The sequence below is a fragment of the Coregonus clupeaformis genome, unplaced genomic scaffold, assembly GCF_020615455.1.
Source record: "Coregonus clupeaformis isolate EN_2021a unplaced genomic scaffold, ASM2061545v1 scaf2300, whole genome shotgun sequence".
NCBI classification, from domain to species: Eukaryota; Metazoa; Chordata; class Actinopteri; order Salmoniformes; family Salmonidae; genus Coregonus; species Coregonus clupeaformis.
Window position 1 is genome coordinate 1934 of NW_025535754.1, and position 16414 is coordinate 18347.

The 16414-nt window shown below is 46.1% G+C and overlaps 2 protein-coding genes across 4 annotated transcripts; one reads left to right on the plus strand and one right to left on the minus strand.

The window, feature by feature from the left end:
• Positions 1-1765: 1765 nt before the first annotated feature.
• Positions 1766-5226, minus strand: LOC121561874. Its single transcript, XM_045219351.1, has 8 exons — positions 5110-5226; positions 4945-5015; positions 4468-4575; positions 3352-3547; positions 3195-3245; positions 2908-3103; positions 2773-2809; positions 1766-2629 (listed from the first exon to the last, which is right to left on the minus strand). Exons 2-8 carry the CDS (start codon positions 4984-4986, stop codon positions 1766-1768), a joined length of 1494 nt encoding a protein of 497 aa, XP_045075286.1. The 5' UTR covers positions 4987-5015; positions 5110-5226.
• Positions 5227-5883: 657 nt separating this feature from the next.
• LOC123488443 (UPF0575 protein C19orf67 homolog) lies at positions 5884-9511 on the plus strand. Of its 3 annotated transcripts, XM_045219359.1 has the most exons (8): positions 5884-6025; positions 6149-6307; positions 6417-6615; positions 6824-6968; positions 7340-7440; positions 8120-8356; positions 8598-8759; positions 8942-9511. In XM_045219359.1, exons 2-8 carry the CDS (start codon positions 6259-6261, stop codon positions 9090-9092), a joined length of 1044 nt encoding a protein of 347 aa, XP_045075294.1. In that variant the 5' UTR covers positions 5884-6025; positions 6149-6258; the 3' UTR covers positions 9093-9511. The 3 variants fall into 3 exon arrangements, with proteins under 3 accessions (XP_045075294.1, XP_045075293.1, XP_045075295.1); XM_045219358.1 differs by having other exon boundaries at positions 5884-6307; XM_045219360.1 differs by lacking the exon at positions 8120-8356 and having other exon boundaries at positions 5884-6307.
• The last annotated feature ends 6903 nt before the right edge of the window (positions 9512-16414 follow it).

Here is a 16414-nt window from a genome sequence, read left to right on the forward strand (position 1 = left end):
ATGTGGACTGACAGAAGGGAGGACTTACCATCAGTGCCAAGGGGAGACACCTTGTTCTTCTTCAGGGTCTTCTTGCGACCTCGCTTCCCCTCTCCTGACTTCCTCACTCCTTCCTTCACAGCCTCATCCTTCACTGTCTTCTTAGTTTAGAGACAAACAGATATGAGTTGGTGCCTCACAATCAAACAGCCCCAATAACTAAACAACATACTGGTTAATGGTAGACTCCTTACCTGTGTGGAGGTGCTGTCCACAAGGTCTGCGGAGAGGGAGCTGCTGCTGGCCTTCTCCAAGCTAGCAGAGTCACATTTCTTGTTGTCGTCGATCGCAGCCACCTCCTCTTGGGCCTCTTCTAGGGTTTCCCCCTGGGCCAAGAGTTCCTCTGTGAGGGTGATGTCACTCTTTGAGGAGCTTGAGGAGGAGCGTGACCTCCCACTACCAAGGCTCCTCCTCGCTCCAAAATGGCCGTCAGAACTCCAGTCCTGGGCGTAGTCGCCTATGACGTGCGCGATGGTATCTGCCATGCAACAGACGGCTACCTCGCCACCATAGCGTGCGGCACGCAGTTGAGCCTGGTTGGAATCCAACCTTTTAGCCGCAGCCTTCACGATGGCCTTCATTGCATCTTCCCCCCTGAATTGTATGCTCTCCTCCAGGCTGAAGAGGACAGAGATGTCAGCATACTTCAGGGCATGCTGGACCTCCACAAAGAGATTCTTCATCAGCCTGAAGGGGTTGTTGGCCATCATGGCCAGGGGGAACTCTGAGGCCTCCAGTCGGCGCATGATGCCCTGGAGGATAAGCTTCAGGGTCTGGGGGCTCATGACGGTGTCCCTGGGAGTGCTGCGAAAGGAGATGTCCTCCTCGATGAGGATCTCACCCGGAAGGAGAGAGGGAATCTTCCCCAGGAGGCCCTGCCTGGCCTCAGTGGGGGTCAGGGAGCTGGTACTCACCTCAGAGACATCAGCTCCCCGACCTCTTCTTCCAAGGTCTGGGCAGGAGCTGCCCATGCTGCCTGAGTGGTCGTCAGGAATCCCGCACCCATGGAGGTGCTGGGGACCACCTCATCTTCATCCAGACAGGGGTTGAACTCCAGGGTCTGTGCAGGAGCTGCCCGTGCTGCCTTGGTTGAGGTGGAGGGCTCTGAGTGTAAGACAGTCATGACACTCGTGACCAACTCCTCTTCTTCCTCTGACGAAGAAGGACACTGAGTGTAAGGGAACCTGTCCCTGGCACCAGAATCCAATCCTAAGAAAACACACGAATACTCTGAACTGATTCAAAGCCACATCCATGTATAGCACTATGCAGTATCTAGTACATTTACTATAATGATAATACACTGGTTATTACACTGGTTATAACAGGGTTAATACTGGTCATATTGGTAAAACAGGTTATAAATGGACCTTTCTGGATGATGACACTGGCCCTGTAATTGTCGTTGCAGGTCCTGTTCAGCCTCTTTTCCAACCAGGCGGTCAGGATCTGGCAGACGTCCTCTAGTCAAATCAACATTTATTTAAAATGGATATATAGATATATCATTATTATTTTTTATAGATGATTTTCTTCACAAAATTAGTGAACTAGGCCTTTATGACTCCTGTATGAGCGGAGAAAATGACTTGTCAGCAGAGCGGAGAAAAATACTCCCTCCCCCCATGGACAGCACCCCCACCCCAAAACATCTTGGTCACATTGTAAATGGCAATAACAATAATAACAAGGGAGCAAAAGGAGACAAGACTACATAATAACTAACCTAGTGCCCTCTTGTCTTGATCAGAGAGTGAGGTGGAGGCCTGGGGGTCAGGATCAGGGAGCTGCCCCTCTCCTCCTCCCCAACCCCATGAGACAAGCTGGAGTCGCTGTCCCACAAATCCTCCTCGCTGGATGTGGGGGTGCTGGGAGGCTGGGTCTGCTCCATGTCCCATGTGCTGGTCTGCCAAATCTCCCCTGCCCTCTCCCTGAACAGGGCAAAGACATTGAGGGACCCCTCACTGAGGGCTTTATGGACATCCCTTCTCTTGGCCCTCCTCACTGGCCCCAGTTCTCTCACACTGACACTGGAGTGGGGTGTGTCTCTCTGGAGATAAACCCTCTCCATCTCCACTGCCTGATGACAGAGGTCGAACCGTCTCGATCCCTGTGAGGACCCAGAGCTTCTGTTGGAGCAGGACACACCTGGATGTTCCAGAGATAGTGGCTGAGCATCCACACACTCTACCAGCTCTGGCATGTTGGACCGGCTCGATCCCTGTGATGACCCAGAGCAGCTGGAGAGCCTCTCATCGGTCAGAGCGATGCCTTGATTGGTGGTCTCCAGGTCATTCATACCAGAGGAGAAGAGGTCCTCCTGGGCATTCCTCAGGATATTACTCACAACCATGTCTGCTGTACCCTGAAGCTCCTTGTCTGTCTCAGAATTGGGCGTGGGGGGCTTCCCGCCCCTGAGCCTCCCCTTTGGCTCAGAGCTCCGCCGGTGGAACGTCTCCGAGACCTTCTTCAGCACCCCTGACCCCCGGAAGGAGCAGTTGGATGATTCTCGACTGGAGATCCTGAGCAGAGCTATCGCTGGCAGGAGGAACGCATAGGACATGTCCTCCAGGTCCTCTATGGTCACATTCTTAGAAAGAAATACGGAAAACAACCATTTTTAAATGACAGCATTTCCTCTTAGTCTTTAAGTTACACATTTTTGTTGTTGTTAGCATGATTAGTCGGTAAAGAAGTAGAAATGGGGTAAAGAAGAAAAAATGGGGGACTTACCATTTGTTTGAGGAACTTCCTAATGCGCTTTCTCTGACTGGAAAACAAACAAACACCAGGAATCATTGGTTAGTAGACTGGCAACTAGATTCAATTTTTTCTACTGCACATAACACGGTTCAGAGCAGAACTCACGGGTGAGACTTCAGGAAGACCTCTAGAGAAGACGCCTCCTCTACGTTCTCAGGTGTCATCTCACGGGGTGTGTCCGCCAGAGAAGTGGCATCGGAGGTGACATCACTCTCTGGGGTCTCTGGGGTAAGGGGGTCATCAAAAGATGGAGAGGAGTTCATTCTCACCTCATCCTCAGGTGTCATGGGGCCTGGTGGCACTGAAAGAGAAGAGAATCAGAATTACAGCTGAACAAGCTCGTAACCATGGCAACGATTCTATTGAATAACCACTGTGTCACCAACACCCACCTGTTGTCTCCACCTTTGTCACTTTAGTGTTCTTGATAGCTGGCAGGACACCTAAAGAAAGAGGAGAGTCGAGCCATTAGTTGATCCTTCCACCATATATCCTTTAAGAATTCTATCAATAAATCCAAGTATTTTGGAAGTGGTGATCAATACTCACTGTAACTGGATGTTGTAGATAGAAGCGGTGGAGGCAGCGCCAACACACCAACTACTTGGTGGCTTGTTTTTTTTGCCGCTGCCTTGGCCTCTCTGTCCTTTCTGGACTCCACGGCCTCTCTGGCGTTCTTTTCGGCCTTGGCCATCTTGGCCTGACCGCTCAGCCTGGGGCCTCGTGGGGGCTTCGGCACGAAGTTCTGAGATAAACAACAATATTAGCAAAATCGTATCACCATAGAAACCATCTCTTTCACCATAGACATGACGGTACTGAGTGACATGTCACATAAGGGCTAACTTTAGAATTAGAATAAGAATCAGAATTTGAATGCTATTGGTTCTAACTAGTACAGTAAGTGACCCATGCATCATTATCTCATTGTAAAAAAAAAACAGGTTGAGAACACGTCATATAACTTACATTACAACCAACTCACAGTTACAACCAGGTAAAGATTTCAAAACAAAACGTCCTTATACAACCAGGGGCATGTTCAGCAAGACAACGTTTAGCAACATTCAGATAGAATTACGCTATAATGAACAAACATGCCTCTTAAACATGTAGAATAAGGAATCACGTAAGCTCTAGTCATGGCATTTGTATCGGCAATGTTCAACAACGTTTTGCCACTGAACATGGCCCAGTATACAACCTGCCCATCCCCTACCAAGGTGCCAATCAAAATGGATGTGGGCGGAGCTCAGATTAGGGGTGACCAAAAATGGACAAGCGTGGTTTAGCCCTATACATCATTAGATTATGAATGACAGCACTATCCACTTGACCAACGAACCAATAAAAATGGATGTCCAATTAAGGCATAGCATTTCTGACCAAGAGCCAATCAAAACGGATGTGGCAGGCACTCGGGATTTGATTCGAAGAGGGGACCAAAATTGGAAGTGGGCAGGGCTTAATCACATTAAAAGCCTAATCACAATTGAAGTGGGTGTGGCTTAGAGCCAACCAGTCTGCTCTGAGAGGTTTGCCTGGAGTACATTCAGCATGCCTAACGTTACAAAACGTTTTGAACGTTTTTCCAATTGAACTGATACGTATTTCACTCTGAACTGTTCAAAGCGTTTTGCAACAGAACTCAAAGCCGTTTCTAACCTTTAGGGGGCTGTTCTTGGGGCAGTCCACCAGTGCTGGCAGCCTTGGTCCATTATGGTCATCTGTCTGAAGCACCTGTTCTCCAGCACTAGCTTGGAGGGTCCCAGCCTGGGGTAGAGGAATGTAATGAAATAAATTACACTTGAGCCCTCCATTTTTATGCCCACTTTTCCAAACATAAAGCATATCAGTCTGTTTTTGCATAGGCCAGTGGTTTTCAACCCTCTCCTTGGGGAACACCAGACATTTCACAATTTTGTTGTAGCCCTAAACAAGCAAACCTGATTCACCTATTCAAGGGCTTAATGATTAGTTGACAAGTTGAATTAGGTGTGCTAGCTGTGGAATACAGTGGAACGTCTGGGGGTCCTCAAGGAGAGGTTTTAAAACCCCTAGCATTTGGCTGTACTACTAAAAATATTTCCCCATTACAGAGACACACAGATAACTTTTTTTATTTTCTTATATGAGACTTACCTTTAGACAAACTCTCCTTAACCGTTTATGACTTTTACCCATTTTATTTTAAAACATCCTTCAGATTGGACCTGTACCATGATAGAAAAATTATAAACAAATACATTTTTATCTTCAATTTTCTAACATTTTAAATAAAATCCTGGTAAATTTAGCTGTACATACAGTTACACAGAATTTCTTGTCCAGGCAAAGTAATGTCTTTGAACATGAGGATGACTGTCCTACGCAAACTATCAACTCAACTGAGCCAATCAACTTAATCATTTCTTGACTGCGTTTACGTCATAGGCTCATATATTACGTCATACACGATTATGTCAACAACAACAGCGCACAGCGACCACGCCGAGAGATTAATACATGTTCTGATCACATTCGAAATCTCTAAAAAGTTAAAATGTAATGTAACCCAATTCACTTCGATTCAGTGGGGTTTTATTTATCAATGTTGCCCTGTGGTGGCAAGAACTGAGAGAGCCATGAATCGAAGCGTGGAGCCGGTGGTCATCATCAGTCTGCACTCCGCACACTCACTTCTAGACTTTTGATAGAGTTAGTTAGTATAACTCTATTCATATAGCTACTGGGGATACTAATATTGACAAATCAAAGCATATATTTTTTCATACCAGTGTTGTCAAACAAACGATAATATTTGGCTTGACAATGACAATGGTGTAAGATATATGGTTTTTTTTTTTACATTTTGCAATCATTTATTTATTAGTCTTCCTAGGCAGAAGGGTTGTCTATCTCCAATTATGTATATAAATAAGCCCACATAATTGTCAAGAGGTTTTGTGCACGTTTCGGCCAGCAGAGGGGTTCGCTCGCTCTAGTGGTTGCTTCACACGCTCTCGTAGTAGTAGTTCTCGCGCTAGGCTAGCCTGCAGACAGACTAAATCAGTTGAGACGGGACCGAGCATCAGATATAGACGCCAAGGGAAAGAGAGGAGGCTGGAGACGGAGAGAGATTGAGAACCGTACTTGTCAAGTCCTGGACTGACCGTGGGACCGGAACGTCCATGGCGCTGCACATGAGCTCTTCACAAGCATTCAGAGGATTGGGGAAAGTAGGGTAGGTGTCAATTAGTTAGCTAATAGCTAACTATCCTCAATTCATGAAAATACTGGCTCAGAAAGTTGTAACTTGTAAAGTGTTCAATTAATACACAACACACAAGAAACCCGTGTCTTATAGTGCAGTTGCTAGCTATCTGACAAGCTAAAGCTAGCTAGCTAATGAAGGATTTCGAGGAGGTGTCAACCTAAGCAAACTCACCAGAAAGCCAGGTCACATAGGAAGAAAGCATGGAACGGGGGGAGACGAAAAATAATCCTGAATCATCACCAGACACAGGTGACTTTCTGTCAAAATGCATAGGTAGCTTAATAATTATGTAGACGAAAAACGTGCTAACTCTGCTAGTCAAACTCAAATCAGCAAATTATTTCCCGCAATTTCTCAGAAAATGTGGAGCATTTAGAGGATCGTGCTTTGGCGCCCTCATGTGGCGATCAAAGGGACAGCACAGGGGATGCGGCTTGGAAGTCCACGTCCTCATGCCATGACATCAACATGATGGATCAGAAGCTCAGACCCATTGAACAGCAACTCCAGTACCTGCTGAATAAGGCGGATGAGTTTCAGGCACATCTTTTATACAGGTAACGTTAGAGTCAGTTAGGAAAGTTGTTAATGTAGTCTAAGATAATGATAGGTAAAGGTTAGGTGAGTCAATGATTAGTGCACCTAAACTATACAATTGCATCTAGTGGTGTTTCAAGTTATTATTTATTATTTATCAAAAGGATTAAAGTAATACATAATGAATCCCTGTCCTGTGACATAACCATGTGTGTGTGTTGTCTGCAGACGTGACAATCTGCAAAAGGAAAACTTTGCTTGTGTGGTGCCTACTTTCCTGCGGACCTGTCAGCCCTACTTCACTTACCTGGAGTCGACCGCTCGCAGCTCCCTGCCCCAGCGCACGCCTCTGCCCGTGTACATCCGCTCACGAGTAAGAGCCTTTCGAAACACAATCCTACTCACCTGAATCCGGGTAGGACAAAACTGTCCCTCTTTATTGACAAGTGTTGCTGAATCGCCTCTCTATCCTCAATTCATGCACCTTGGTTGGAAAGTGAGGTAGCGGCAGTGATCCCTTCCCTTTGCACTGTTTATTGATATTAAATGTATTCTACACTTCACACAAACATAAATGTCTCTGTGAATCAACTCTGGTCAAGAATAAAGGCTTATGAGAGGTTTGAGAAATAATAGAGAAAAATCAAGAGATGCTGTAAACTGAGAATGGTGTGTATTGAGTAATTGTGTGTATTTGTCTGTCTGTCTGTCTGTCTGTATTTATGTGTTTGTCCATCTCTCCAGTTGTTAGACTTCTCCCAGCAGCTGTGTGCGAGGCTGGAGCAGCTGGTCTTGACCTACGCCTCCTTTGACTTTCTCTCTCTGGAGGAGGCTGAGCCGGCCAGGTGCTGTGCTTACCAGAAGAGGCTGGTGGGAGGAGCTATAGGACGGCCTCATTGTAATGTCTGGAGTAGAGTAAATGGAATGGAGTCAAACATGTGGTTTTCATATGTTTGATGTGTTTGATACCATTTAATTTATTCCATTCCAGCCATTACAATGAGCCCGTCCTCATAGCACCTCCCACCAGCCTCCTCTGGTACTTACACCATAACATCTGAAGGCAGTGAGCCACTAAACACACACATAGGCACATACAGACGCATAGCGCCGCTGTCGGGTGAAAACCTCATCTCCAAAACAGACACTTTTCAGGAAATTGAAAAAAACTCCCATATTAGACTATTTTTAACGAACTTACAATTTCGAAATTTCAGAAGCTATTTTGAATATATTTTCTTGGTCCTAGAGTTATGAAATGTTCAGAGTACACTGAGGAAACTTAGTGCTTTCAACACAAAATTTGAGTTACAAGGTTTTCATCAGACAGCGACGATATGTACCAACACTACTTGAATACCTGTATTTAGATCCACAAATGGAACATTCTGGAGTATGAGCCAAATATTTAAGAGGACAGCTGCTTGGACTTGTCAATCCTTATTCTCATTCGTCTGACATTCATTCCACAATCCTTCATCTAGCCATTTATGTATCTATCATTCTCCCCTCTCTCCATTCCAGTATCTCCCATTTCTACATAGGCAAGTGTCAGATAGACAGTGTGAGGCTGTCCATATACCGGTACTGTTGTCCAGCCCCGTACCTGGCTGGGGTCGACACTGGCCTGTACAAACGCATGCGCTGGAATGTGGAGAGACCCAGAGAGAGCCTACAGCAGGAAACTGATGGCGAGATGGAGGGAGAGACAGAGGAGGACAAGCCAGTGGCAGGGAAAGAGAGAGCTACCAAGACAGATTAGTGAGTGAGAGCGAGAGAGAGGGGGAGGTAGAGAAAGGGTTAAAGTAAGGCATAACATGTCAATAAACAATAATTGTAGTACAATATTAGTGCCAAGAATACTTTGGGACTCTTTTGAACTGAGATGTTGGATGACAATGTACATTTTGGAATTCAGGCCTAAGAACAGTTGATCAGATGGCATCTCACTGCCTGTGTCTGTGTCTGTATTTGTGTGTGACTGTGTGTGTTTCTCGAGCAGCTACTTCCTGTGCTACGAGGACGTCCCTGAGGAGCCTGCTGAGGGGGGCGATGGAGAGGGTAAAGGGGAGACGGTTGCTATAGGCAACGTGGTCAGGATGTGGTCAATCGGTCAGTGGGTCCAAACGCAGCCTGAACCTGTGACAGACGACATCTACGAATGGTACAAAGTCACACTCAGATCGCTACACAACACTCTTTCATCTTTGACTTGTTTAAATAAGATTTTTTTGCACAAACTCTACTTAAGACTAAGTACCTTACAAGTACCATGTTAGTATAGCTCACACTGTGTGTGCCTGGTGCGTGTGTGTTTGTGCGTCTCTGTGTGTGTGTGTGTTCCAGGGTGCTGTGCTGGGTTCCACAGGCTCAGTACCACAGGCTTTTGTGTCTGGGAGGAGAGGAGCCCACTGCCTGCAGTGCTACTGACTGTCTACTGGGGGCGTTGTTCTCTCAACAGAGCCCAGTGGAAAGCCCCAGTCCTGAAACAACATAAAGAGACAAGCCACTTTTCTAGAACTATCTTTGACCATAACATGTTCCCATTGATTAAAGGATTTAACATTACTTATTGTTAGTTTTACATTGTGTTATGTTCGGCTAATGTTTTCAAATCTAAGTAACTATTGGGAAGGACATTAAGGACTGAACACTGAAATAGCTCTGGTTCCAACTAGCCAGTCATCCATGACAAATGTTTTTCTTATGGTTCCTTACATATTGTATAAAAATAAATATAATTTCTAAAGATAGCAAGTTTTATTACCAATTCCCTACCAGCTAGTGATACATTTGAACTGTATCTGATGTCTGTTCATATTCAAGGTTATATTGAGCACGTATGTATGTTACTGTATTGTGTGGTTGTTGGAAATCATTTTGTATGATGTTAAGAATAAAAGTATTGACCTGTCATTCATTTGTATGGGAGTGTTATTTTATGAAAGAAAACAATTTATTGAAAATAAATCATTGTGTTTCAGAGAACAAAAAATAATTGAATATTTTCAAAACATGGGGTCTCAGTACTGTACTTAAATTGTAAATTATTTGTTTGTAAACAATGGAGTAATTAAACATTACATTTTTCCATATGATAAAGATAGAGTTAAGATTTTTTTCTTTATTGATAATATTTCACGTTTGCAGCGCAAAATAGCCTACTGTGACATCTAGGCAGTTCAGAATGAAAAGCGTTCTGTTTCAGAATACTTTCTAGCACTGTCCTTGCCGCAGTTATTTTTAGTTCACTTGTACCATCTAGTGGTGATCACAATGTCTTATGTTTGCCAAAGATTCTAAAGTTCTATATTTGAGCATTCTATAGTTCTATTTTTATACACATACACTCTGAATTCAGACTGCTATAATACACTACTTGGTTACATTGCTCGATTGTTTAGTTCTTATTTAGGATTTACAGAAGTTTTCTAGCACAGTTTAGCAGTTTTTAGTTGAGTTTTCTGTAAATAAATCTTTTCTAGCTGTTATACTGGTCTCTTGGTGATACCTTGGAGCAAATATGGATGACTCTACATCCATCCAAGGGTCTTCTTGGGTCGATTGTTACCTTGATGAGCAGGTAAGTTTGCCATTAATTATTCAATAGCTCTCATGTGTATAAGCATCTATTTTGATGTTCTCCTTTAGTTTTTAATACATTTTGGACCGACCACATCCATGATAAATCTGTGATATCCTGAACAAAATGACATTGTCAAGGCCATAAAATAAAATGTCCTGTGTGATACCACTGCTAATATTAAACTCCTACTGTGCGTACAGATGTTGAAGGTGAAGGGTCGCCAGAGACTCCATGAGATCGAGCAGGAAGTTCATAGAGAGTTGAGCGTGACACTAAGCCAATGTCACCAGTCCCCAGGAGAGGTATACTCATACTTTTCCATTCCCTAAACTATAGTACACCATTGCTACCATCCACATAGACTGTTTATTTACCTGTTATTGCACCTTAAGTTCACAAAGGAACAGTATGAACAAATGTCTTCCTCTCTTCCGTCTGAAGGTAGCCATGGAGGGGCAGCAGCTCCTGACTGACAAGGCCAAGCCATGGGTTACTTCCCATGAGCATCTTGGTTCTGCAGCTCTGATGAATGGCGACACAGCAGGTATGCTCTCAGAGAAACAGGCCCAACCTGAGATCAGGTCAGATGAGATGCTCCAGGTGGAGTTCCTCAGCCAGACCCAGGTGGAGATTCCACAGGAGGTCAGGGAGGTCATGGACAGCCTGCTGGACAAGGTGGCGGATGGAGAAGCCCAGGAGAAGAAGGCTGAGGTCTTCAAGGCAAACCTGATCCCCTATCCCTCCTCATCCTCAGCAGTCAATGTCATGAAGGTCCTGGAGAGCCAGGTAGACAAGGTAAGATTGGATCCTTTATTTGTGCATTTTTGTTGTATACTACACTCTTAGAAAAAAGGGTTCCAAAGGGGTTCTTCGGCTGTCCCCATAGGATAACCCTTTTTGGTTCCACGTAGAACCCTTTTTGGTTCCAGGTAGAAAGAACCCTTTTGGGTTCGATGTAGAACCCTCTGTAGAAAGGAACCGAAAAGGTATTCTACCTGGAACCAAAAGGGTTCTACCTGCAACCAAAAAGGGTTCTTCAAAGGGTTCCCCTATGGGGACAGCTGAAGAACCCTTTAAAGTTCTAGATAGCAAAAAAAAATCTCAGTGTAGTACTATACCTGTACATGTAATAAGAAATACTCTACAAGACATGTGATAGGCAGTAAAGACACCAGAGGTGTACATAGAACTAACATTACAATGCCTCTCTTTCTCTTCCATGTGAAGGAGAAGAAGGTTGAGGTCCTTGACATTAGCACCTGTCCCATACTCCAAACGGCCCTTACAGACATTGAGACCACGATGAAGACTCCATACAAGACCATGCCAAAGCAGATTGTGGTACTTGGTTCTACCATTAAGCATATCATCACCCAAGTGCTTCTTCAAGTAGATCCCCAAGCCTTTCAGGAGGGAGTCTATTTGGAGACACCTGTTATCATCAACAACACCAAAGCTCTTCTGTGGTCTATTCCCTGGGTTCAAGTAACTGAGGATGAGGAGATGTCTAACACTCAGCAGTCCATTGATGCTTATGAGGTGGCCAAGACTGTTATCAACAACCTGGAGGAGGTGCTAGGCCCAAAACCTGTGTTGGCGAGAGCACTGGGAATCAGGTCACACATCTTGACAAGGTACATTGTTCATCTCGTAGGTCTATGCATTTCTAAGACAGTGCCTGATGTTTATGCTGCCAACGAAGAGGAGAGACATATTAGTCAGGATATGGTGAACATCTGTCCTCTACATGCTAGATTGATCATTAGCGGAGAACTATTCAATGACTTCGTAGTGAAGTTTATTCTAAAACTTCATCCAATGAACGGACAAGGTACTAAACAGCTTGACCAACAGGCTCTGCTCTTACTGGTTGTTAAAATGGCCTCAGTAGCTTTTAACATCTTGAGGAAGATTCCAGGTATTTCTGTGGATGAAAAGCTGTGCCCCCCCTTCTGCAACATGAGGCAGACAGTGTTGCACATGCAGAGTGCCATGATACATCAGTTTGGCACAACAATCAAGATAAAAAAACTGGTTTCCATGAAGGACCCGGTGATCATCTCCACCATCCCCAGTGCTATCTGTGAGGGGATCCTAATGGTGTACAAGGGCATTAGTGACACCTATCCGCTTCAAGTCCTCGGCCCACAGTGTCCAATTGCCAGGAGCTGCGAAGAGGCAATGGAGAGCAAGCTCTTTGCAGTAGCCCTACCCGAGGACCTTAGGAAGACCATCTACAATCACTACGGGTCCCAGGTCGGGAAACTGGCACTGTTCCAGAAGGCTTTCCCTTTGAATGACCACATCAAGTTGGACTACATCCACCCTGTTTCTCTGCCTCGTTTCTCCAACAGAGATGCAGTCTGGATCGACCCCAAATACTTTGTCGGGGACGACGATGAGGAGGTTGTAACATCAATCAACACAGTCCCCGTTAATCCTCTTGCTCTCGACGTCAGTCAGGCTGCCTTTTTGAAGCAGTTCCCACAGACTGATGTTTTCGAGTCAACCACAAAGGACTGTGGAAAGCCTGTGCAAGACCAGGCTCAGAAGGAGGCAGAGAGGAACAAACCAAAGGTGACAAACCTTGATATTGTTCCTGTTAGTCTTGTCAGGAAAGTCTTTGACTCTGTCTTCCCAGATTCATGCACAATCAAGCAGCAGTACGGTTCATGGGAAGACGTCCCACTTTGCAATGATATGGTAGAGCACATAGATATCCAGGTTCAGAAAGAGGCACTGAAATACCAAAACCAAAGACTGTTCTTACGCACTCTGAAGAAGCTCAACGATGAGCCAGACAAGATGGCCACATTCTTAGAAGACGTCTCACTCTCTATCAGGAGCAAGTACTTCAGGACTTTCCATGAGTGGCCATTGGTTAAAGCCCAGCTATACCCAGACATACGGTCTCTGCTGGTCTGCGATATCATGGTCCGAGAGATCATGGCTCAACTGAGGCCTACCTTGACCTTCGCCAAGGACACCAACAAGGGTGATGACCGGCCATACTGCATCAACATCCCGGTCAAGAGAGAGACCAGCTCTCCAGATAATACAGGTAGAACACTGTTACTGTTGGTGTGCTACATTCAGAATCAGGCCTAGTCTCTTGTAAATAACTTGTATTCCACAATGTTCTTTCATTCACAATTTCACAACAATATCCGATGTAGAGTAAACAGCTACATGTAACAGTCAGCTAACCAGTTGGAAAATAACAACTTGAACTCTTCACTTCCGTTCAAATGTCCTATGTTGTCCTATCACCATTTTCCCTAGACAAGACCAAGCTGGAGCTTGTCACGCCCTGGCTCTGGGGACACTTGTATGTTGAGCCAGGGTGTGAGTTTCATTTGTATTCTATGTGTTCCATTTCTATGTTGGCCAGTGTGGTTCTCAATCAGAGGCAACGAGTGTCAGCTGTGGCTGGTTGTCTCTGATTGGGAACCACATTTAAACAAGCTGTTTGCCCACAGTGGTTGTGGGATCTTGTTCTAGTTGGTTTGTGTTAGACCGTTGACTGTCACGTTATCGTTTTGTTGTTTTGATCGTGTATCACCTATAATAAATATGTTCGCATTCAACGCTGCGCCTTGGTCCTCCTCTCTTACCGACGATCGTGACAGAAGATCCCACCAGAACTGGACCAAGCAGCGGGTCCAGGAGCCATCGCCAGGGAAATACCTAGCGGATATCCAGCGCCTCCTCGACTGGGTCAAGCCGGGTGAGGAAGAGAGGGGCTTGACGTGGAAGCAGAAGGTCGAAAGGCTGGCGAGAAGTATGGAGAGCTGGTCCACGGGTAGGAGTGAAGCCCATAAAATTTTTAGGGGGGGCTAACGCCGTGGACGACGGGCCAGCAGGAGACCGCGACAGAGCGGCCCAGCGGATTGGCAGGGGAGGCCGCCAGGTTACGGGGGCCACTGGTCGAAGAGGGGATGGAAGGTGTAGAGGCACGGCGAGAGGTACTGGGGTGTGTTACCAGTCCGGTCCGGCCCGTTCCAGATCCCTGCGTAGGGCCAGTGGTGTGTGTCCCCAGTACGGTCCGGCCTGTTCCTGCTCCCCGCACCAGGCCAATGGTGCGAGTCTCCAGCCCGGTCCGGCCCGTTCCTGCTCCCCGCACCAAGCCAATGGTGCGCATCGCCAGCCCGGCCCGGCCTGTTCCTGCTCCCCGCACCAAGCCTATGGTGCGCTTCGCCAGCCCGGCCCGGCCTGTTCCTGCCACTCACACCAAGCCAGGGGTGCGAGTCGTCAGCCCGGTCCAGCCCGTTCCTGCTCCACGCACCAAGCCATGGGTGCGTATCGTCAGCCCGGCCCGGCCCGTTGCTGCTCCACGCACTAAGCCAGGGGTGCGCATCGTCAGCCCGGTCCGGTCCGTTCCTGCTCCACGCACCAAGCCAGGGGTGCGCATCGTCAGCCCGGTTCGGCCCGCTCCTGCTCCTCACACCAAGCCAGTGGTGTGCGTCGCCAGTCCTGCACGGCCCGTGTCTGTTCTCCACACCAAGCCAGTGGTGGGCGTCGTCAGTCCGGCACGGCCCGTGCCTGTTCCACTGGTGCCTGGTCCGGCACCGGTCAGATGCGTTACGCCGGAGCGAGAGCAATCCGCTCCATCAGTGTGCAGTCCAGCTCCGGCCAGCGGGGCCAGACCGGACCAGGGGTACTTTGGGGGGTTGGAGAGGGAGTGGGGATCAGGCCCGGAGCCGGATCCACCGCCAAGGCGTAGTGCCCACCCGGTCCCTCCCCTGTGGTATTTAGTTGGCGCGGTCGGAGTCCGCGCCTTTAGGGGGGGGTACTGTCACGCCCTGGCTCTGGGGACACTTGTATGTTGAGCCAGGGTGTGAGTTTCATTTGTATTCTATGTGTTCCATTTCTATGTTGGCCAGTGTGGTTCTCAATCAGAGGCAACGAGTGTCAGCTGTGGCTGGTTGTCTCTGATTGGGAACCACATTTAAACAAGCTGTTTGCCCACAGTGGTTGTGGGATCTTGTTCTAGTTGGTTTGTGTTAGACCGTTGACTGTCACGTTATCGTTTTGTTGTTTTGATCGTGTATCACCTATAATAAATATGTTCGCATTCAACGCTGCGCCTTGGTCCTCCTCTCTTACCGACGATCGTGACAGAGCTTTGCATTGAGAAAGCCAGTGCTGACAGAATGAAGGAACTCCTCCTTGAGAATGTAAACTACACTGTATTCTGTGTTGTCTCATTGATAATATCAGTCAATTTGAATGTTGTCTGTCCTGTACTGAGCTGCAGCTTCATCTTTGCCAGGTTGCTGATGCTGATGGCTTCCTGCGGTTTGTTTCCACCACAGGAGGCTGCTGAGGGGAGGGCGGCTAATAACAATATCTGGAATGGAGTCACTGGAATGGTATCAAACACATGGAAACCATGTGTTTGATGTGTTCGATACCATTCCATTGATTCCGTTCCAGCCATTACTATGAGCCCGTCCTCCCCAATTAAGGTGCCTGTAGTTTCGACTCACCAACTCTGTTTGTTCACAGGAACCCGAACCCTTCTGGATGAAGGCATGGATGGCAATGATGGAGGAGGAAAGTAATAAAAAGGAGGAGAAGTGTTGCGGCTGGTTCTGGGGTTTGTTTGGCCGTAAGAAAAAAACTGCGAAGGAATTGTGGATGGAGGTTTGTCGCAGGCGCGGATACTAGAAATGACATCCACACAAACCGAATGTATGGACGCACACACATTTACACGGAGACAGATATAACAACGAAGCCTACCGCAGATCCCAAACAGACAACATGTAATAGCATGTCTTATTTTCCATTTTGGGCTACAGGATGTGTATTTACAGCTTACCAGAGGCTATAGTTTATTTTTATGTATTTTGTATGACTTTTATATTCTAAAGTCATGACTTTTGTGACTTTTCTTACTTTTACATGATATAAACAATTATTCCATATAGAGAAGCCTGATGCTCAATGTAACCAATAACCATCCATTTTATTGTTCTATGGTGTAGCCTGAAAATCTGTGTTTTAATATGTGGTTTTTGATTAGATAAACACATTTATTTTGCTGAAAATACATTATGTTTAGAATTTTGGCCTTTTGCGATAATGTAGACAGTAGACTATTCAAATTAATTGGTTAATTAACAACAATTAACATTTGGTGAATAAATACGCTTTAAATAAAAACGCTTCCATGAAGTCTAGTTATCTGAAACTGATCATTTACAAGAATAAATGGTACAAAGAGTAGA

Coding starts and splice junctions, on each gene's coding strand:
- LOC121561874 (XM_045219351.1), bottom strand. CDS start 4,986: ATGGGTAAAAGTCATAAACGGTTAAGGAGAGTTTGTCTAAAG. Junction 3,246..3,351: donor ATCTACAACATCCAGTTACA/GTGAGTATTGAT, acceptor CTCTTTCTTTAG/GTGTCCTGCCAGCTATCAAG. Junction 2,630..2,772: donor GGAAGTTCCTCAAACAAATG/GTAAGTCCCCCA, acceptor TTTCTTTCTAAG/AATGTGACCATAGAGGACCT.
- LOC123488443 (XM_045219358.1), top strand. CDS start 6,259: ATGGAACGGGGGGAGACGAAAAATAATCCTGAATCATCACCAGACACA. Junction 6,969..7,339: donor CCGTGTACATCCGCTCACGA/GTAAGAGCCTTT, acceptor CCATCTCTCCAG/TTGTTAGACTTCTCCCAGCA. Junction 8,760..8,941: donor ACAGACGACATCTACGAATG/GTACAAAGTCAC, acceptor TGTGTGTTCCAG/GGTGCTGTGCTGGGTTCCAC.